The 21,458-nt window shown below is 42.7% G+C and overlaps 4 protein-coding genes across 7 annotated transcripts in view; 2 read left to right on the top strand and 2 right to left on the bottom strand.

The window, feature by feature from the left end:
* Nucleotides 1-3,102, bottom strand: part of Dnalig3 (DNA ligase 3) — a 34,340-nt gene extending 31,238 nt beyond the window's left edge. The window contains exons 1-3 of one of the 2 annotated variants that reach the window (XM_071792890.1): nt 2,963-3,102; nt 1,085-1,327; nt 848-879 (exon numbers count right to left, since the gene is read on the bottom strand). The gene's annotated coding sequence lies outside the window, so the exon portion shown is untranslated. Of the gene's footprint in view, nt 1-580; nt 757-847; nt 880-1,084; nt 1,328-2,962 lie in introns of those variants that run through there. The other variant, XM_071792891.1, reaches the window with a different exon arrangement.
* Nucleotides 2,250-9,230, top strand: Mys (position-specific antigen beta subunit myospheroid). 2 transcript variants are annotated; one of them, XM_071792895.1, is made up of 10 exons: nt 2,250-2,468; nt 2,977-3,157; nt 3,304-3,616; nt 3,696-3,924; nt 4,003-4,087; nt 4,291-4,938; nt 5,088-5,396; nt 5,711-5,911; nt 6,115-6,618; nt 6,826-9,230. In XM_071792895.1, the coding sequence occupies exons 2-10, from the start codon at nt 2,978-2,980 to the stop codon at nt 6,889-6,891; spliced, it is 2,535 nt and encodes an 844-aa protein (XP_071648996.1). In that variant the 5' UTR covers nt 2,250-2,468; nt 2,977; the 3' UTR covers nt 6,892-9,230. The 2 variants fall into 2 exon arrangements, with proteins under 2 accessions (XP_071648996.1, XP_071648995.1); XM_071792894.1 differs by lacking the exon at nt 2,250-2,468 and adding an exon at nt 2,593-2,738.
* Nucleotides 9,231-12,062: 2,832 nt separating this feature from the next.
* Nucleotides 12,063-18,775, top strand: LOC139821675 (uncharacterized). 2 transcript variants are annotated; one of them, XM_071792900.1, is made up of 6 exons: nt 12,063-13,353; nt 16,137-16,253; nt 16,572-16,659; nt 16,740-16,968; nt 17,195-17,332; nt 17,569-18,775. In XM_071792900.1, the coding sequence occupies exons 1-6, from the start codon at nt 12,995-12,997 to the stop codon at nt 17,868-17,870; spliced, it is 1,233 nt and encodes a 410-aa protein (XP_071649001.1). In that variant the 5' UTR covers nt 12,063-12,994; the 3' UTR covers nt 17,871-18,775. The 2 variants fall into 2 exon arrangements, with proteins under 2 accessions (XP_071649001.1, XP_071649002.1); XM_071792901.1 differs by having other exon boundaries at nt 12,064-13,353; nt 16,740-16,908.
* Nucleotides 18,624-21,146, bottom strand: LOC139821677 (tRNA methyltransferase 10 homolog A). Its single transcript, XM_071792904.1, has 5 exons — nt 20,705-21,146; nt 20,128-20,437; nt 19,907-20,053; nt 19,726-19,831; nt 18,624-19,484 (listed from the first exon to the last, which is right to left on the bottom strand). The coding sequence occupies exons 1-5, from the start codon at nt 20,842-20,844 to the stop codon at nt 19,132-19,134; spliced, it is 1,056 nt and encodes a 351-aa protein (XP_071649005.1). The 5' UTR covers nt 20,845-21,146; the 3' UTR covers nt 18,624-19,131.
* Between the last annotated feature and the right edge of the window lie 312 nt (nt 21,147-21,458).

Below are 21,458 nucleotides of genomic sequence, written 5' to 3'. Positions count from 1 at the left end.
AAGTGCATCGTCGCGCCATCGCCACGATAGCGATTGGAAGCAAAACGAAGAGCGGAAGAGGTAAGCGGATGATAAGTATACGTAGCTACTTCATCGATGGAGGTATTTGCAGTCTTCGCTCGCTGCTCCGTAATCCGCGAAAAATATACATTATATATATATAAGAAATATTAGAAAAAAATATATAAAATAAGTAACAATATATTAATAATCACTATCTTTACTAAAAGCTTTCATTAGACTTAAATGACGAGTTTTGGAGTAATTTGGAGTATAAAATAATATAACACACGGGCCAATGTGTAGAACAATATAAAATAATTTAAAACAATCTAGAACGACATAAAGCAACATAAATTCGCAGTAACACTTGCTGTCTGCCAACGCGCGTTATAAAAATATTAAAAAAAAAAAAGAAACTGGACTAAATGCGGGAAACCTGAGGGTAACGTTGTTCCCTAGTCAGGAAAGATAACCTCTTCGAGCGACGTGTCCGCGGGTCGCGTCGCTTCTCTCGAATGCTCGCCGTTTCGCGGTACTGCCCGTAATAATCCGTAAATGACGTGCGACGAACACTCACCGAAATGAAACACGCGGTTTCTCCGCCGTCCTTCGACAAGATGACGTGACTGCGCTGACTGCGCACACCACGATACGATATGATTATGATAACGGATATAAAACGGTCGTGCTGTTTACACACAATAAACGAATTTGACACGCTGCCTCGCGCAGACTATTTACCGACGTAAGACGTTTTGTAGTGGTCGCCCTGCGGCCTACGGCGCGCTCCGTGCTTTCTAATAAAAATTCTACGTATCTGAATGCAAGATAATTTCGTACATACCGATATGTGCAGCAGCGAAGTTTCGTTTCAATCTAAAACAGAAATATATTCAGATTACAGTGTGGAGTTCCTAAGATGATATATAATCTTTCAAAAAGCGATTTATTGAATTTCTACTCGGTTTTTGTTTATATGTTTAAGTTTTAAGATAAATAAAGATCAGATTCTTACATATATATGTGCAGAAGTAATGAGTAAAAATTTTACAAATGAAATTATAGTTCTGATTTACTTTACCTCGCGGTTGTTTTCGCTGTTGCACGACACCTCCCCGGGCCTCCTCCTCCTCTCCTGTTTCTCACCTCCACTGGCTAGTCATCCGCTCCTTCATGGCATGAACAGCACACAGATCACATATTCGAAAATCTGGTCAGTCCCGATCGGCACTTTACGCGGCGTCATCGAAACTACGATCGCACATAGCATCGATGAAAAATCACTCGTCGTATTCACGCACCGCGGTTGCCTCGTCCGCGTTTTCTGCACTTGGAATGAAAGATAGTATGTAGTATGCTCGTGTTTTTCGAAACACGTGCCATCTCGCGTTATAATGAGAATGAATGGACAGAACAGACGAAGTAAAATTGATCGAGGAAACGTCCGTTGATCGAAGCACTGCGAAATATGCCGGCCGTCCTTCCCTTTCCCTCGCTCGTCACTCGCGCAATGGAGTAAATTTCGCGAGATACATATCGTCTCGATAGATCGTCATTGTGCGCAAACTGAATTTGTGTCACGCGATTGACAAATCCCGGCTGTACGTACAGCTGTATTTACTGATTAAATGTATCGTGACTCGTGACACCCGCGGCCCGCGACCCGCGCCGCTCGACTGTTCTGTACTCGCGACGTTTCTTTTTTCTTTACTGATCGACCGATTCGAAAGAGGCGCGGACAACTTCACTCCGATGCCGCGCGACATGACCGACATGACTAAAGACAAGTCCACGTCAAACGCGACGATCCGAAAATACAAAATCAGAATTATATAATATGTATTAAACGCTGACGCGATAAATTGTATATTATTAAACACTTAAATTATTAAATAATTAATTCTATTTGTTAACAAAACGACATTACAGTTGATCACTAATTAAATTAATCGGAGCTTAAATTGGGTCGTCTTTAAAGAGCGTGACGTTGACTCTTATCTTTAATCGCATTGATAATTGCCAACGTGAGAACGGTCAGAACGAAAAGAGCACGATCCGAGAGAGAATCCGAATTTATTTTCTTCGGGGCGCGTTTGCAATGAAGCCGAATGCTCTAATCGCATAACGAACGGCCGACCAATCCGCGTCGCGCGTGAACTTAGCCGCACTCGCGGCGGACGAATCCGACGAATGCGGCTCGACGCGACGCGACGCCGGCGACGCGAGAAACAACGAGACAGACGGGAGTGCGAAGCGACAGTGCGAACACTCCCTACGGAGTACGGAGTAGTACGGAGTGGTGCGTGCGCGTCGGTGTCGGTGCGTTCGTTTGATGGATTGCCATTTATGGTGATCCCGAGTGACGACGGGGAAACATCAACCAAACATCACGCCTGGGATGCTGTAGAATAACACGGGGGGAGGAAAAAACGAAGGAGGAAAGACGCTTCGTCTCGCGCAAATAAGTAAGCACGCGTCCGCACGCTTTTCCCCATATCTCTCTCTCTCGGCACGAACCTCCGCCGCGCTTATCGTCCGCACGCACGGGCATCGGAGTGATGATGCTCCGCAAATATAAAGATGACGGCATCGCCGTCATATGAATAAGCGGCGGTGTTCGCACGAAGGGTGCGCGTCGCGCGACTGGGCAGTTCCCGGTCGATCGTTCGACCCGATCGCGATCCTCTCGTTTCGCGTTGTGAAACGGTTCCCTGAGGGAAAATGGGAACGAAATCGTACGTAATCCGAGTCGCGTCCTACTCCATCAGCCCGTTGAAAACTCTTCTATCCGACGCAGACTTTTCTCTTAACTCTTTCGTCTGTCCAGCTACTTTTCCCTATTCTAACGCTGCATTGACTGTTCTTAGTTTAAGTTTCTATCTCCTATTTTTTTATTATTTTTCAATTATTTATCTATGCGAATGTTTTTTGCTAGGTCAAAAGATATTTATAGGCTTACCCGTGTTTTTGCAGAATGTTCGGCAGCTCAAAATGGATCCTTGTGTTGGGGGTGGTAGCGGCGAGCCTGTTGGTCTCGTTCGCACAAATTTATCCACCTCCTCCAGAGAGGTTGACCGGCATGAATCCTTGTATCAGTAAACAGACATGCCATGAATGCATACAGACTCCGCATTGCGCTTGGTGCGCAGCACCAGTAAGTTTGATCAAAAGTTCTTGTTTTTTCCCTTTACATAGCTCTTTTGTTGACAGAAAGTTGAGAAATATTTCAGATAATGATATTTGATATATTTAATTTAATGTTTCAGCGATATGAATTTTTAAGTGGTTTTGCTTTTGCAGAAATTTCCAGAGAAGAGGTGCTTCCTCCCGAATATCAATACCAAAATATTTGCAACGTGTCCTCCTGAATACACATGGAACCCAGACAATCTCTTCAGCATGCTGCGGCACCGGAACTTAACGAAGGGTGGTTACGCCGCTGGCGGCGCAGCAGGAGGAGGACACGGTACCGTCGATACTTCGTACTCCAACTTTTCGTCTTCCAGCTCGTCGTCTTCGCATTCTCACAAGGAGAGTTGGGGCGGTAGTGGAAGTAGAAGGCAAGAAGCTGTACAAATGTGGCCGCAAGAAGTTGATCTGAAGCTCAGAATAAGTAAGTTATCGTTGCTTGTTTGAAGATAAAGTTAAACGTGTGAATGTTTTATTTCATTAATACATAATTTTTTTTTCAGATGAAGCTTACAGAATGTCCTTTGCTTATTCCCAAGCGGAAGATTATCCCGTCGATCTCTATTACCTTATGGACTTGAGTAAATCCATGGAGGACGATAAGAAGAAACTGTCTGACTTGGGCCAATTATTGGTCGAGAGTATGAGTAAGATTACCAGCAATTTCCGTTTGGGTTTCGGTAGCTTCGTCGACAAAGTCGTGATGCCGTATGTCAATACAGTGCCAAAATCGTGAGTCTCAAGATTTTTCATCGTGCAAAGTATATCGTGCTGTCACCAGTACTCATTTTTTTTTGTCTTTAATCTCAGTCTTATCGAGCCGTGTGATGGTTGTGCGGCGCCTTATGGGTATAGGAACATTATGAGGCTTTCTCAGGACACGAGCAAGTTTGCGGTACAGAAATATCCACAGATAAATATAAATAACACTCAGATTAAATATAAATCTAATTAATTTTGAAACTAAGATCTTTAAATCGAGATTAATTCTACATTTTATTTCTCTAAATTCAGAAGAGCTTCTAACGTAATTTTGGATTCAAACTAATCGAAAATCTTCTTCTATTGATTTTTCTAGAGAAACATTCTTGTTTACAGGGATTAGTACGCAACGCGTCGGTGTCTGGCAATCTAGACGCGCCAGAAGGTGGTTTCGATGCAATCATGCAGGCGATAGTTTGTCGAAATCAGATCGGTTGGCGCGAGAAGGCGCGCCGACTGTTAGTATTCTCAACAGACGCTGGTTTCCACTACGCGGGCGACGGCAAGCTGGGTGGTATCATCAAACCGAATGACGGCCTCTGCCACTTGGATATCGGTGGTACGTACACTCACTCGTCTCTGCAAGACTATCCGAGCATCTCGCAGATCAACCTGAAGGTGAAGCAGAACGCGATAAACGTCATATGGGCGGTCACCGAGGAACAGATCAACGTTTACAAGAGACTGACAAAGCATGTGGAAGGTTCCTTCGCCGGCAAACTCTCGGACGATTCCAGCAATGTCGTGGAATTGATCCGCGAGCAGTACGACGCTATCTCCAGTTCGGTGGAGATGAAAGACACTGCCAGCAGCGCGGTCAAGGTCAAGTACTTCTCGAGTTGCTTGGGTACCGGACCGGCTGTCGAGACGTCGAAATGTGATGGACTGAAAGTCGGCACGAAGGTGGAATTTATCGCGGAGATCGAGATCACCAGTTGTCCGGCCAACAGATCGGAATGGAAGCAAAAGTTTGACATTTACCCGGTAAATCGCGTCATTATGCAAACATGATCAGTCAATCGGAAATATATACCAGTTAGTTTTTTTATTTTTTTTTTATCTTCAATATTTATATATATTTTTTATTTTTTGATTGTATAATGCATTACATCAATGGAGCTACTGTTTTCCAGGTCGGTATCAACGAGACTCTCACGGTGAATCTGGAGATGCTGTGTGACTGCGAGTGCGAGCGTAAAGGTCATATGTACGAGGAATACTCATCCGAGTGCAACGGCATGGGTACGCTCAAGTGTGGCGTCTGCGAGTGCTACGACGGATTCTTCGGCAAACACTGCGAATGTAGCTCACACCAGGAGCTAACTGGCTTCGACAAACACTTCCAGTCATGCCGTCCCGACAACACCACCCTCGTGGACTGTTCCGGTCGTGGCACGTGCGCCTGCGGCCAATGCGAGTGCGAGGAGCTGGACAATGGCGAGGTATTTTCTAAATTCTCTAGCAGATCGATAAGTTCTCGTATGACGAATATTTGTCTTTCGTTTAACCTGCGCATCTATTATCGAATCATAACATTTATTTTTTATTAATTAATATCTCAACAATACTTACACTTAATGAAAGATATATAAAAAATGCCTAAGAAAATATAACGAAGGGGGTAGATGGATAAACGTAGAAATGAATGAAACAAAATGAAAATAAAACGGAACAGATATAAATAAATGTAATTTTTGTGTTGTAATAATATTTACGCGAGGAATATTTGCGGCATCACAAATTTATACTCTTGCAGATAATATCGGGGCATTTTTGCGAGTGCGACAATTTCTCTTGCGATCGTGATCAGGGTAAGCTCTGCTCTGATCATGGCACTTGCGAGTGTGGTCAATGCGTCTGTAATTCTGGCTGGACCGGACCATCCTGCAACTGTAGGTCTTCCAATGATTCCTGCATCGCGCCGGGAACCACGAATGGTGTGCTCTGCTCGGGCCATGTAAGTAACAGCAAAAAGACTACATTTACCATTTAATCTTTCTTTTCTGATATTCAGAATTTTAGTATAGTACAGTGAAATATAATATTTGTTATGCACACGCTCACATGTTTTAATAATTAAAAAAGAGAATTATGTAGTTACAAATTTAGAAAAGCCAGGAGATTTTACGCAAGATGTCTCTCATTTTTCACTATATAAAGGGCGACTGTATTTGCGGAGAGTGCATCTGTCATGAGGAGGGCAACATTCGATATTCTGGCAAACACTGCAATAAGTGCCCGACCTGCCCGAGTCGCTGCGAAGAGCTGAAGCCCTGCGTGCAGTGTCAGATGTACGGCACTGGGAACTACAGCGAGCCGGAGGAATGCGCGAGGAACTGCAAAGAATTCGTGCCCGAGGGCGTGGAAACGGTGATCGTCGACGTGGACAACGACGAGGTGCCATGCTTTGGCACGGACGAAGATGACTGCAAGTACAACTTCGTCTACTACTACAACGAGACAAACTGCCTGCAGGTGCGCGCTCAGAACGAGCGCGAGTGCCCGCCACAAGTCTACATGCTCGGCATCGTGTTGGGCGTGATCGCGGCGGTGGTCCTAATCGGTCTCGCATTACTACTGCTGTGGAAATTACTGACGACTATACACGATAGACGAGAGTTTGCCCGATTTGAAAAGGAAAGGATGATGGCGAAGTGGGACACGGTACGATTTGTATTTCTCGTATCACAAACCATGATCAGATCGAGATTTTAAGAATTTGATTTTAATAAAACTTTAGTCTTAATTTTTACTGCAAACAGAAAGAAATCTTGAGTACCTTAAGTAAAAGTACTTTGTGAAATCTTAGGTAGAATTTATTATTTATATGCTAATTATTTTAATGACATTTTCCTTTTGCTCACTTTATAGGGAGAAAATCCGATCTATAAACAAGCGACTTCCACCTTTAAAAATCCGACCTACGCCGGAAAGTAACGTGTCTCGAAACGGAGGAGAAGATAACGTGAGATTTTCAAGAAAGAATCGACGCGTCGCTACGACATAACGCGATTTCGAATAATTCGCAAACACGTGCGAGTGCCGATCACGCGCGATTTGGTATCTTGTCTCGAATTTAGCAAGAGTTTAAATTACTCGAAACCTCAACAGCATAACGAGATCTAAAGCTAACGTTTTAGCGTATATAATTATTTAAAGGAACTAATATTTAAATATATATACGTATACTCTATTTTTTTGTTGAAATATTTGTAAAGAATGACTTAATACTGCCATATAACATAGACTGCATTTTAAATGCGCGCGCGCACGCGTAAAACGCGCTATTTGTTTACGAAGTCGTAATGTTACATTTTATTGCGATCACGTTTTAAGAACCACGCTAGTTAGACTAATTCTGAGAATCAAGTGCCTTTAATGTCATTATCATGGTAATATTCACTACCAAGCGTGTACTAACTCTTGATTTTTTTTACGTTTCTTACGATATACGTAATGACGTACCAGATATTACTTGATGTGTGAGATATAATTCAGAGATGATAATTCAGAATCTGGAGAAAAACAAGTCCATACGATTTATTTCGCTTTGTCACGTCAGCTATTTTCTATACGCATTATATGCTGAGTATTACTATTTCTGTAGTGTGTATTAGAATAAGTTTTCGTTATCACTTTGAAGATAAAGAAAATCATTCAACAAATATTAGAAAATTACAAGTTATCTGAATTTCAAATTCTACGTATTGTTTTATCGGGAGAACAAACTAGAATCCCTCACGAACATTGTTTTTAATCAGAAAAATGATAAGGCAGATATGAAACTTGAGTATATATAAGCATATATGTCTCGAGGCAATCACAATTATAATAGCTCGAGATTTATTGAAATGCGAAAGCGACTGTAATTCCAGGACGAAGCGAAATAGACTGTATGTCAATCTTTTATTTATTCTTCAGCGCTAGGGGAGGGTGGGGGATCCAATCCGAAGTGTATCGCACACATTAAATCACATCTCGTACTATGTTATATTTGCTATACATGGAAAAAAAGCATTCTAATTTTTTCATTCAGAAACGAATAACTATAGAAGATTTTACTATTTACGCACTATTTACCAGTGCAATCTATAAGATACACTTTACACAGCGAAATTTGACGAAAATTTGCATTTACCTGCGAATTTTTTATCCTGTAACGTACGTGTTTTAATCGTTAAAGTGTATTTTTACGCAACTAAGGAGGACGCGAAAGTGTTTATATAGGAAATTGTATAAATGTATAAAGTACTGTCCGAGACCCGAGTAGAAGTAAGTTTACTCCGTGTTATAACGTTAGCTCAATGATGATAACTGCACGATTATGACTCGCGTATTATATATATTTCGTAAAAATATATATATAAATATATATATACATACATAGGATGCTCCTTAATTAAATGTCAATTCTTTATGGGGTGAATTCAGAATCAATGCAAGAAAAAATGTCAAATAAAACTTTATTTTTCGAATCGTAATAAAATAAAAAAAATTTCTAAACGCGCGTCCTATTTTCACTGCAATTTTTCGAAGACAAATAAGAAGCGAAAGTTGGAAAGAATTTAAGAATTGGAGTTTTCGAAAGAGAAACAATTGCGGTGGAAGGCGGACTTGTTCAATTTGCCAATAAAGCCTGAACGACCTACGTGAAACGTTCGTCTCGTCTCGAGCTGCAAATTCCCCCGTAAGTAAATTGACATACAACTAAGGGCTGACCCGTACGTCACGTAGTCACGCGGTTACGATATTTCAAACGTAGGAGGAGTGGAAGTAACGAGGATTCCGGAATATATCAAGTATAAATAATTCCGAAGGTAAACAGTTGCGTGCATGACAGCTGAATTATTTATTTCAGTCTTCTCTCTATTCGTGAATCTCACGAGGAGCCAGATCGATCCGGAAGGACTTGGGGGTGCAGCGTGGCCTTCTCTCCATTGTGCCACGAGGAAAAAGAGACTAATAATAGCGCGGTAGAACGTGAAATCGCGAGCTCGCCGCGCGATCGTTATACACAATTATCGTGTTGTTTGTCTAAACTGTTTTACTCTCTTTTTTATGATTTTTTAACGACTAATTTTACGGTACAGCTAACCGCGTCCTCACGACATTATTAATCGCCGTTTTTCTTATATATATATATATATATTATATAACTTCAACGAGAATTAATTATAATTGATGTTACTCCACGTGCGATGTAGTTCGCAGACTCGATAGACTATATATGTAAACCTTGTGCGAGGACTAATAAAGACGATGTGTTAGTAAAGTTAGTAAGTTTCCTCATTTGCAGGGAGTTGCTCAGGAGCCGTGGGAACCGCCAACAATGTTTGCGGGTCATTGTGGGTCAGAATATAGTAGGCACGGACTAAGGGTGAAAAATTGATTTACGGCAAGATTAATAAAAATACTGATGTCTCCATCACGGCCGGCGCGGCGGCCGCGCGCGTATTCGTGCGTATCGCAACGCGAGCGTAAACACGAGCGTGGGGAACGAGGAAGAAGAAAGGAGAGAGAAAGAGATAAAGTATGTTGAATTATCTCTTCGTACGCGCTCTCTCTTTTCTTTCATATCGATCGGCTATCCAGCCGAGCCTCCTCGCGAGAATCTCTCAATTCCGTGCAGGGGAAGATATCACGGACGTAATACGGAACGTGATATCTTCCCCTTGAAATTATCACTTCCGGGGCGTTATCAGAGTCGTTAGGGTTTTTCTTCCCGAGGGAACCACGAGCGTCCCGACGAAACGGGACGATTGCGCTCGAATCGCGTGTGACATCATTTTGAATCGATTACGAATCTCGGAAAGGTTTAAATTCGGAAATAGCCGATGAAATAGGTGTTTGTCAACGAAAGACACGCTGATATTAAAAATATCTGAACTGCGTCATATGTTTTTTCTCGTTATCTCATCAAATCTGTTTATCTGACAGAGAGATATGCTTAATGCGTATTCGATGATTCATCTTAATATTTACTTCCATAGCCGTGCTATGTTCTCTGTTAATGCGAGTGATAAGCGGGGACGATGTGTTTCGGCGTGACGTGCGAAAGTTATACGCTTTATCTCTTTTTGTATAATTAATTAAAGTCAACGGCAGTTTCATAAACGCCGCCGCGCCGCGCCGGTGCGGTAAATTAATGCCATGCCCAGGTAGCATTAATGTCTAAAAGACATCATAAAGATGTCTTTAAGATGCCAGAAATCTTAAAGATGTCTTTATGTCTTTTAGACATTAATTGCTACCTGAGTGGTTAGACGGCCGCGCCGGTGTTTACCTGGCACAGCGTTAAATGTTAAACTAAAATATATTGCCGATTTTCTTTGCAGCTAGGAAAATTGATTATAATTATTTACATCGAGCAGGATAAGCAAGAATCGTAGGAAAATCTCGTAGCAGGAAATCTTACGAGTGCGAGACATAAAGACTGCAAAAATGGGGCTTAAAAAAAATTACGTGGATAACTCTCCGACAGTCTCGACACTCGACTCTCCTTGCATCAACGACTTGAGAAAACACGTCAAACTATACTAATACATCTTGTATTTTGTTTCACGTTTCTTATTTCGCTTTTATTTGAGGAATTGTAGAAAAAGAGAGAACAAAATTATCTTTATCGCAAATCGCTCAATCGTGACATAAACAATAAGTAATCCCTCCTTTATTATTTCTCATTCCTCCAGCAATGACTGAATAAAATAATAAATTAAATTAATAAATTAATCTCTCCGCCAATATTTGTCACAGATTAAGAGGAAAGGGATAACTTTGAGCAGCAAAATTTCTATTCAAACTCTTTGAAATGGAATGAGGAGATAAGAGAGAAAAGATACACATAAAAGGTATGTACGAACATAAAAACGCGCGGTTCTTGTTACGTATTTAACGCGATACGTAGCCTTTTTTAAGTATTAAAAAATTTCCTTTTGTAGACAATCATAAAATTGAAGAAAGAAGATAATACGAAACTCATGATTGCGTCAGAAAGAGATAGGGGAGAGGGGGCAAGTCGCTATAAAGAATTGAGGGGAAACTGACCTGTCCCACTGTCCCCCCCCCCCTGTATCCTTAACGTTTAAAACGCAAGGAGGAATCGACCACGCGCTCGCGCGATTTTAGTGGCATTCGTTGTTTCTCGCCATTCTCCCCCCCCCACCGCGATTGATTTCTCCCTACAGTGCAACTTTAGTTCGAATATTTCGCATTACGTAGCTAGTCGACGCGTTCGTTCAGAAAATGTGCTGGAGAACCTGTCGCAGCTCGAAACATTTTAACTCGAGACAGACACGAAAAAAGAAAGGGACAGCAAACTGGTTTTACTGATATTTGAAAAACATGTTTTCCCAGCTAGTATGCCAATATACTTGTAACACTCGAACAGGCGCACCGGAATAGTTAATGAAGAAATATAGCGTACAAAGTAACAAGAACGAGTAAATTAATGATGATCGAGAGAGACGAGACTGAGTAAACAGTACCGAGAAAAAGCCAAGTAGAGCAAGTGATATTATTACGTAGGTGCGTTCGCGTGGGAAGAGAAAGAGAAAATGTTCCGCGTCGATTTTATGTAAATGTTTCCCTCTCATACGCGAGAAATCTATTTTTGACTCTCGTCGCGAAAACAAAAATACAAATATGATCCGCGCGTACACTCGGGGCTATTATGTTTCCAACGTAAATTTAGGCACTAGTCGAATAATACGAAATATACGCCTCGGTATATGTGATGCGCGAGTTCACAGGTTAAGGCATTAACGACCCCACACGTAGGTACGCGCGGGAAAAGGAGAGAAGGGAGGATTTCGTCATCTTTTTCCAAAATTCTCCGATTTCTCGGAGATCCCTCCCTTTTCGGTTTCGGACGCAGGATCACGCGATGCATAGGGTGTCGTAACAAGCGCGAACTCGCGTGCAACTGTCACGTGTTGTGGACGCACGAAAAGTGGGAGAGGGAGAGAGAGAGAGAGAGATAGTGGGAGTACGGAAGGTAGGCTAGGCGCTGGAAAGAGCGCGACGCACATATACACATATATATATATATATATATGTATAAACGAAATAATGCTAGAGCGTATACGTCTAACGTCTATACGTCAGTCGGCCTCCATCGCGCGCGCGTCATCGTCGGGTCGTGCTGCGTCGTGCTGCGTCGTGCAAAACGGCGCACAAAGCGCATCGTTCCGCAGCTTCCTCGCGAAATCCGTGTCGACTGTCGGCCTCGAGCCGTCCGCCGCCGTCAACCGCGTCAACGTCGCGATCATCGTCGACGTCGTCGAGACGCAGTCTCATATTTCATATTCTCGTGGAACGAGGCAACGAGGCGCGCGGAGACAAAGAGACGTGCGTGCGGGCGTCCTGGCGCAGGTACACGGGTAGACAGTGGAGAGAGAGAGGGGGAGAGAGAAAGAAAGGAGAGAATAGCATCGTCGAAGTGTGTATATATCGGTGGTCCACTAGGACACTAGTGACTAGTGACGGCGTGACGGGGGTGTGTTGCTCCTCGTCCCTCGACCAACAGCTGTAGCCGCAACTTGGTCTTTCTCCGCCTCGCTTCTACGCTCCATTCTTTCCCCGTTTCCCTTTATCCCACCCCCGACCCGACCCGACCCGACAGCGGCAGTGGCAGCGGCAGCAGCTGAAGAAGACCCTCGGCAGAGCTGGACAGAGCCACGGAGCATACGTCGTCGCATTGCGTCGCACATCGCACTCGCTGAACTCGCTCTAGAGACCAGTAGAGACTGTCACGACTCACGCGTGCTATTAATATACTCCTCCGTAGTGCAGTGTACAGTTGTCCACGTCCACGATCGTCTTTGCGTCTTTCGAGCGTGGAGCGCTTGCCATGCAGGACGGCGAGTAGCCGAGGCGAAGAACCGGAGGAGACTAGGAGAGAGACGGTGACGCGCCACTAGAGAACGAGGGCGAGGGGAGAAGGAGCGTCGTCGCGCATCGTGCACGCTGGACGACCGCCGTCGACGCCGCCACCGACGACTACGACGACGACGACGAGCGACGTGCCCGCGATCCGAGGAGCATGGAGCGACTCTGGGCGCGGGACCGACTCCTGGCCGGTCGCCGGGTCGTGATACGGGCCACGGAGCTCCTGTGGGACGTGTGCTGCTGGATGTATCGTCGGGCGATGGAAATTCGGGTCGGCCCGGTCGGCCGCGATAACGCCGATGGCGACGCGGCGCCGCCGACGTCGTTGTCCCCGGAGGAGACGTCCGCGTCGCGCGGCCCCGACTCGGTGTGCCGCGGCGGGACCGCGGGGTGCCGGAGCGAGGTGTGCCGCTACTGCCGCGCCGTGGAGAAGACGCTGCTCTGGGAGAACTTGACCGTCATCGTCAAATCCCCCAGCCTGCACATCCTGATCCTGTTGAACGTGATGTGGTGGTGAGTCGGACCTGGTGCGCACGCGCGCGCACAGTGGCACGGTGTGCCTCCCGTTGTTCCAAAATCTTCGCTCCCTTCGACCTTCGACCGCGTTACAAAAGCGGGGGGGAAAAAAAAACAAAAAGAGGCCGTTCCGTTCTTTCGACACTCCCGCGCTCGCCTTTCGTCCGTCGAATGCAGTCAGATGTTTCTCGAGTGCTCCACTCGTTGCGTCATTCGTCTTTTTGTTCCTCGATGATCGAACAACACTTTTGTCTCTCGTTACAATCGAACGTGATTTTTTTTACTTTGTTGAGGGTTCGAACTGTTCCACTACTTCCACTGTTCGAAGAAGGAAGATTCGGGAAACATCGCACTATCGAAAGCGTTCTCCGCTCCTTCCTCCTGCCTCCTTCCCTTCTCTCGCGTTTAAAAGGCTCCGCGGTTAAAGGGCACCATCTTTCGGCGCGTTTAAAGGACAATTAACGTGCCGTTGCCCAAGTCAGTCTCCTCCCGCGACTCTTGTCACGTTTCTTAAATTCTTATTTTATCTCGGTTACATTATCGCGCCACGGTTATCTCCGTCGCGCCGCGCCGCGTCTTCCCAGTTCCCGTCTTGTTGACGCGTTTTGCATCTTGCTGTGCACATCGTGCACGCGTGCATTGGATTTCGCGACGTGACGCGCCGCGCGCCGCGCCTCCGGCTGCCCGTGACGTCACGCAGCACGCAGTGGACAGTGGCGCGCTGCGCGCCGCCGGCCGCGGCGTTACAGCTGTTTTACGTTTCGTGTGCAAGAGTAACTTCGCCTTCTAGGTCAAGGCCCCCCTTTCCGAACGAACGAACGAACGCTCGTGGGGATCTCGCGCGATACGCACATATGCATGCACGCACACACCCGCAAGAATGTACACGTACGCGTACACGTGCACCCGCGCCCGCAGTCATCAATACGCGTGTCGTAATCGCGCGCGCGCGCGTGTGCGATTGTTTGTAGTAAAGTGCGTAAAATGCGCGGCGTCATATCTCGACCAACGATAAACCCCGACGAGATTCTTCACGTCTGTTGTTTATGCATTGCGCGCGCGCCCGCGCGCACTCTTCGGTACGTGGCGCGTTACGGAAATTCTCATCCCCATGTGCCATGTTTTTTTATTATTATTAGCTCCGTTATTAGCTTGCCTGACTCGGTTGAGATCGGGTTTCGACTACGATTAGCCCAAAGCGAGCGATTAACAGACGCTACCGATTATCGTCAAGAGAGCGACGCGTGACGAGTTGTTCATCCTTGCGCGATTTATAAATTTAAATAGCGTCGCGTACAAACGAAGGCGACAGACGACAGGCGACACGTGCGATTTTGCGCGTCGAAAGAACAAGAATCTCTTGTCGCGAGCTATTTATCCGCACGGCGAGATTGCCAAGTGAATAATGATTTTATAACAAGTATACATAATATGTGCGTAATACATAATATAATATATCATAGTAAATAAATCAAAGTCCAGCAGGGAAACCTGAGACGCCTTTTTCAACCAGGATAGAACAGAAGTGGATGCGCAACGCGCAACGTGCCTGATGCACGAGTAAACTACTGACGTGATTTCGCGTTTCTTACGGAATTTATCACTGGATTGCCTCTCAGATATTTTTCTCGCGCGATATCTCGTTTGCAAATATTGCGAATTTTCGAGGTGGGGGGTAACCAGAGCCTTGATAATTCTGTCGAAGGGAACGACGTGCAAAGGATAAATTTTTCTTACAATTCACATAATTTTTCGGAATTTTTATATTAATTTTTTACTATTTTAATTTAATTTTACTAACTTTAGAAACTTTCTCAAATTTTTTGCGACGTGAAACACTTTTCAGAAGTATATTGAGAGAGTCTACATCTTTTCTAGAATTAATTCTTTATACACATGAACTCTATAAGAATATTCTACGATTTCTCATTTTATAATTTTCGAAGGAAACTTATGAAATCTGAAGAAATTTGATATTTTGTGTAGAAATCTTCATAACGTTGAAATATGGAAAATTCCTACTTCCTTTATGGGATGCTATGACATTTTTTCAGTGAAAATAAAAGGAAATTCTCCATAATTTTAGACAAACGTGAAAGCAGTTAAACTTCGCTCTAAAAGGGTGTAAATTTTTTTGTTTTCCATAATGGATAAAAAAATCCTTATAATATTGCACAAGGTTTTTAAGAATTTTTTATATTTTATATTCATGAAGATTTCTAAAGAAATATAACCCTAATCCCTCCAACGTTTTTTCCGCCATTTAATCAACGAGATTTTGACTGTTTGCCGTTTCGAGAGTAAATGAGCTAGGGCTCTGAAATTTCTACCTGATGTTCTCTACTATAACAACTTTTTTTAGGGAAAGGAGGGATTATACCACGGCCGTTGGTTTTCCGGAACAAACGACCGGAACACGTGTTTCTAATAACGACGTTAGAAACACGTGGGACACGAAAGTGCCTGGTTGGAGAGATTAGGGATAATTTTAATTATTTTCTTTGGACAAATTCTTAGGACAAACTTTTCAAGTCTGTTGATTGGAAGTTCTCGAGTTTCCAGAGAAACTCTATTTTGTGTAGCCAATAAATCCTTGTAAATTAAATTTCCTAAAAATTCGTTATACGACGAATGAGATAGCATTTTTATTGTTAGATCTCAAAGCCCCTTACACGTTTTCTACGGGGAGGACGGAGAGTGAACGGAGATACCCCGATCGTTTACCGTTACCATTGTTTTCGCGGAACCTACAACTTACGACACGTTGTTGCTCGTTGCAGGACCTACGACTTGTGGGGGATACCGGCATCGCCGATACTATTAAAATTTCTCGACGTGTATTTTGTTATCCAAGTAATGACCGCTTTCAATTTCATGGACATGGGCGCCCCAGCAGCGTAAGTTACCGAAAAAAAACTACATTTGCGTTATTGCGTCATTGTCGTTGTCGTGCACTTACGTACATACATCCCGCTGAATAACAATTCGAATCATCGAGCTAATTCGCTGAATAACGCGCGTAATATTTCCATCGTCAAATTATTCCCGACGTAGTTTTATCTCGTCGTTTGCTTATTGACGGTAAAACAAATTGTTAACAAAACTCGATAAACAAAATTCCGTATTCCGTACTTAACATAATCTCGATCTCGTATTGAAAAGAATTTACATAATAAAAACAACAGTAATCTCGAGCTTTTACAAACGCATTTTAGGGAGCGTAGCTTTGGTGGTAGGGTACGTAGTAGTCTTCGCCGGCTGTGGAAAAGCCTGCGGAAGATGCGGAGCGAGCAACCAGGATTGGTAAGAGAATCCTTCTGTCGTCTCGCAAGGAAGGAATCTTGTAGGAAAAGTTTGAGAATTTTATTTTTACAATTTTTCAGCATTGCGCCGTCCTTTGTCTCGTGGCCTTCGGCCTATGGTTCCTCGCTCACCTCAATTTGTCAACGCTTTGCACGATATATTGGGGCGGTGTACTGGTAATCCTGATACTGCATCTATTACACCTAAAACTGCCTGACAAAGTATCGGAGTACTTCAAGTCGCAGAGAGGTATAATCGAAAGCATCAAGAATTTCCCTGAGAAAAAGACTGATATCTCGAAGATTAAACGTAAACTGTTTTATTTAGATCTAATTTAACTTTAACGAAACGATCTAATTTAACGAAAATGAACGTTGTTGAAAGTTATCTTATATCTTTCTTTTCTGAGCTTCACCGACATCAAACTCGAATCTTTATTCAAATCTTTTTATATACATATAATTTAATGCGACGATACATCGCCGTATAACATTTTGAAGATATATATTTATGCTTCCTTTTACTTCTTTTTTAGACTGGCAATGCAACAGCGAAATCGAGGATGAATTTTTACCTATAGTGACAGAGGCGAATCTGCAGGTGCTAAATCGAGTGGGAGAGACGGGCGATCATTCGCCAACGCCGACGAGCGTGCGGTCGGACACTCAGAACGGTATTGAGACAAACTTATTTTTAAATTCATTAAAAATGTAAATTTGCGGTTCGGATGTTTTTGTTTAACATTTAGAGTTTAAAGTTTAGAGAGATAATCGATTCTGCATACCTCCATATTTATCGCCTTATTTGTTGCTCGATAATTTAAACTATGTATTTAAAGAATAAACTCGTTTGATCTCTCATCCACCACGCGATGCTCTCCGTCCTTACATCTCGTCGCGTTGCTTGCAGATTCTTTTTACGAGGATTTCATAGAGGGTCTCCAGGAGATAGCGTTCAATATGCCCTACCACGGTGAAGGTAGCACCGACGGTGTCGAGCTATCGGAGTTGGAACTCAGCGTCGGCGAGAACGACGCCGAAGAGGACGGCATAAAGTTTCAGGCCGGTCACTTCGAGAAGAGCTCCTCGTCTTCTTCCGAGGAGGAAGTCTTCGACGGGAAGAAAATAATCGCGGTCAGCAGCGACGAGAGCAACGGCGATAGTGACTTCGAGATAATCGACAAGGAGGAAATAGCCAAGATAGAGATGTGATGAAGCTCGACCGGTGTAAGAAAATGAGAGATTATCGCGTGCGATTAAGTTATCATGTAAAACTAGAAGAAAACCATCTATGATCTCTGCACGCGGCCGCGAATGAAATAAAAAAGTTAAATCGAGCTACGATAAACAATAGCGACTTCGCTTGAAACTTGTGTACGTGTTTCTCGGTCGAATGTGATGGTAAATTGAAATATTGATGATATATCGTTTAAGTCACACTACTGTCTCCCGATCGCAACGTTGTACCCGTGCGCGTACAAAGTATCGATCTTGGTCGGAAAGCGCGAAGATAAAAGCAAAATTTATTTATTTAGACGAATTCAGTCGAACGCCCGTATTCTTCCTTCTCCACCGCTTTTAATCTTGCGCCACTCTCCTAGTGTAAAAGAAGTAACGAAGAGTAGATGGGCGGGGATTTGAGAATAAGGGGATTCAACTGTAGATACATATATATGTACAATATGATACCACTGGTTACTGTATTTAGTGTCATGGATGATAAGTAAGCGTATGTACATTTGCAATGTAATAAATATGCACCTGTGTACAAACGTTTTAACCCGAAGAGTCAGTTTCGTTTGACCTACGTGCTATGATTAAGCACGTTGCAACGGCGTTGTATGACGGTAAGGACGCGAAAGGTACCTAATACGATCAATAAAAGCTGCACTCCGGTAGCGTAAACAACAAACATTTTAGATGTGTAAGAATGTATTATATTGTAACATGTGTCTGTGAGATGTGTAAAAAAAAAAAACAATGCGCGAGAAGATATTGACGAGATGTTTGTCGAGTCTGACGCATTTTTGTAGCCCGTTTATAATTGATGTTTGCCGTCTTGCTCCTGTCTACGCATCTCGTATATTTGAAAATACACGACAGACGATACAAAAATATACTGTTGTTATTTATATGTATGTACACGATCTTACCTTGCATGCAGTCGCGTAACTGCAAATTTTCGGCAATTTTAAAAATAAAACGATAAAATAGACTCTTTAATCTCTGCAGTATTCGCGAAATAGCAAAAAGGATTAACGTCGAGATAAAATAGACATTTTAGAAATGTTATTAAGATTATAATTTATATTTGGATAAAAAATCTCATTCATTAAATGTCCTATATTTTGATTTTTTGTATAAATATTATATATGTACATTTTTCAAAAATTTTTTTCCTCTTTGCACGTCGCGAATTCTCACACGATTTACTTGCGTTTTTGGTATTAATTGTATCACTGTTCGCGGGGATTTACGTTACACATAAATTCTCATTTACGATTTCCTTCGAGTCCGCGTTACATTCAGGTCTGCTATCGCTCTCCTCATTGCAAGCATCTTTTACAATCGTCACTGTATTATTTACATCAATCGACACTGTATTATTTACATCAATTGACACGGTATTATTTACATCAACTGGTACTGTATTGCTTATATCAATCGGCACTGCACTATTTACATCAACAGGTTTCGCATCTTGCAATTCATCCTCTTTGGATTGTATAGGAACGATCGGTCGTGCGTTCTTCCTTTCCGGCAACACTTTCAGAAACACTTCTTGCCAAGTATCGCCCTCAGAGATTTTCAGCAGTATCTCGAAGACTGGAAAGGTCCAATAATTTCTTTAATATGTAAATCTCAACGCGTAACTCGTCTATCGTCGAAATTTGATTCAAAGCAATTTATATGTCTATTCAACATACAAAAATACCAAAGCAGGTTTAAGTATTAATTTTACACATTTATCACTTGTTTGTCAAAAAAATAATCAAACATTGGAGATGCTCACAAAAAGCAATATTATAATTGCTTTGAAAAAAATTTAATAGTTGACAATACTTACCGTGATCAATGGTCAACACTTTTCTTGCTTCCATCTGCAGGAACTTGTCTAATGGTAGTCGGCCGTGCCTGACACCTGCCTCTACTGCTAATTTGTGGCACATACCCTATGATTTAAATTTTTGGTAGAGAAAGAGAGAGAGAGACAGAGAGAGAGAGACGACTAGCTGAAAAAATCTTACCTTATGTGCGTTGTGATCAACAAGACCACCTATAACGTATACGCAATCGTGTTCCAGACGTTCTATCACGTTTTTCGATTCACTCGTTAAGTATATGATTTTGTCTTTGGGATAAACGTTTATGTATGACTCCGCATGAAAGCTCACCTGTAATTTAGTGAAATTTAGATGTTTGTCATTGATTTTTTAATCATAAAAAGTAAGAGGTTGCAATCACATACGTCCCAGTGCTCATATCCACTGTGCTTCTCCATGCTGGCTCGCGATTTACCGGTGAAACCAGTGAGGGAAAATTGCATGGGTGCGGCGGCTCTTCTATTCAAGGTATAGCACCTTAATATCTGTTTCGTTAGCTTGGCGATATCCTTATCGATCATTAGCTCATCGAATGACAAGTCGATGGTTACCGTGAGCGTGCAGGCACTCGCTGCCATGGTGCTTCTCTTTAAAAATTTTCTGGACGGACCTAGGCTCAAGTTATTCGCACGCGCGTACGCGCGCTTCTCCCTCGCTTTAATCCTTTCCCGTAACCTGCATCGACAAACATACCGAGTTAATGTAAAAACATTGTTGAAAAGATTGCATAAATAAATTGTCTTCCGCGTAAAAAAAGTACGTGATGTAAAAATTATTAAAATAAAGAATTAGCATAATAAAAGACGTAAAAATTGCATATGTATTTTTTTTAATGACTAAGGAGATTTATTTCAGACGGTTCGAAATAAAAAGATGCGACTAAGTCATCCTGATTTATAAAGTTTCGTACGTCGCTGCCGCGTGACATCAGGAGTTCCTAACCTCTTCTCGCTCCTTTGCTCCAGCCACTTCTTCCTCTTCTGCAATTTTTTCAATTGACGCTTGCTCATACTCGTCGGTGGTTCGGGCAACTCATCTGCCACTACAATCGTCTTGTCTTCCGTAGAATTTACGTCGTCCATATCGTGAAATAATTAATTTCCCCCCGGCGCGAGCCACGTGAATCGTGCTAGATCCAACTTGTTAACCTTTTCTCTCTTTTGTTTCTTTCTTTCGAATCTCTGTCTAGGAAACGCGCGGAGTTTTTAATCCGCATTTAGCTGATAATTATGTCTACGACAGCATTGATTTTAAGCAGTATCTGATATTTATATTAATGTTCCTTTTCTCAAATTGTCACGTGTAGACGTCGTCTGTTGCACCATGCTCAAAAGCTCAAAGCTCAAATCCAACCAAAAAGATTGAAATTTAAAATGCCATTGGTCAATTAATTAGAAAAGTAGAGATACGCCACTTGGCGACGATGTTGAGAACTAACAATAAACCATCAAGTTTTTTATCTCGCGCCGTCTGGCGAACAGAAACCTTGTAACGCGCGAAAATTCGAATACCTATCGATTTTATTGATTCGCCACCGGCGCCTATTAAATTATGTCAAGTTATATACGTATGTTTAGAATGCAGCATCGTGAGCAATTTCTCTTACATCCGTTTTTACTTAATAACTTTCTCTCATGAATTATACGTACGTGTGTATGTATATATATATATATATATGTTATACCAGAGAGAAACC

Source organism: Temnothorax longispinosus, chromosome 11, assembly GCF_030848805.1.
Source record: "Temnothorax longispinosus isolate EJ_2023e chromosome 11, Tlon_JGU_v1, whole genome shotgun sequence".
NCBI classification, from domain to species: Eukaryota; Metazoa; Arthropoda; class Insecta; order Hymenoptera; family Formicidae; genus Temnothorax; species Temnothorax longispinosus.
The sequence above is the reverse complement of the archived record's forward strand: the minus strand, read 5'-3'. Positions and strand labels throughout refer to the sequence as shown.

Bases quoted from the DNA above. Each gene is read 5' to 3' on its own strand.
- LOC139821675 (XM_071792900.1), top strand. From the start codon at position 12,995: ATGGAGCGACTCTGGGCGCGGGACCGACTCCTGGCCGGTCGCCGGGTC. The intron at 13,354-16,136 runs GTGAGTCGGACC...TGCTCGTTGCAG, and splicing joins CTGTTGAACGTGATGTGGTG to GACCTACGACTTGTGGGGGA. The intron at 17,333-17,568 runs GTATTGAGACAA...CGTTGCTTGCAG, and splicing joins GCGGTCGGACACTCAGAACG to ATTCTTTTTACGAGGATTTC.
- LOC139821677 (XM_071792904.1), bottom strand. From the start codon at position 20,844: ATGGACGACGTAAATTCTACGGAAGACAAGACGATTGTAGTGGCAGAT. The intron at 19,832-19,906 runs GTAAGATTTTTT...TTTAAATCATAG, and splicing joins TTGATCACAACGCACATAAG to GGTATGTGCCACAAATTAGC. The intron at 19,485-19,725 runs GTAAGTATTGTC...GGACCTTTCCAG, and splicing joins AGTGTTGACCATTGATCACG to TCTTCGAGATACTGCTGAAA.
- Mys (XM_071792894.1), top strand. The intron at 4,939-5,087 runs GTAAATCGCGTC...ACTGTTTTCCAG, and splicing joins AAAAGTTTGACATTTACCCG to GTCGGTATCAACGAGACTCT. The intron at 5,397-5,710 runs GTATTTTCTAAA...ATACTCTTGCAG, and splicing joins AGGAGCTGGACAATGGCGAG to ATAATATCGGGGCATTTTTG.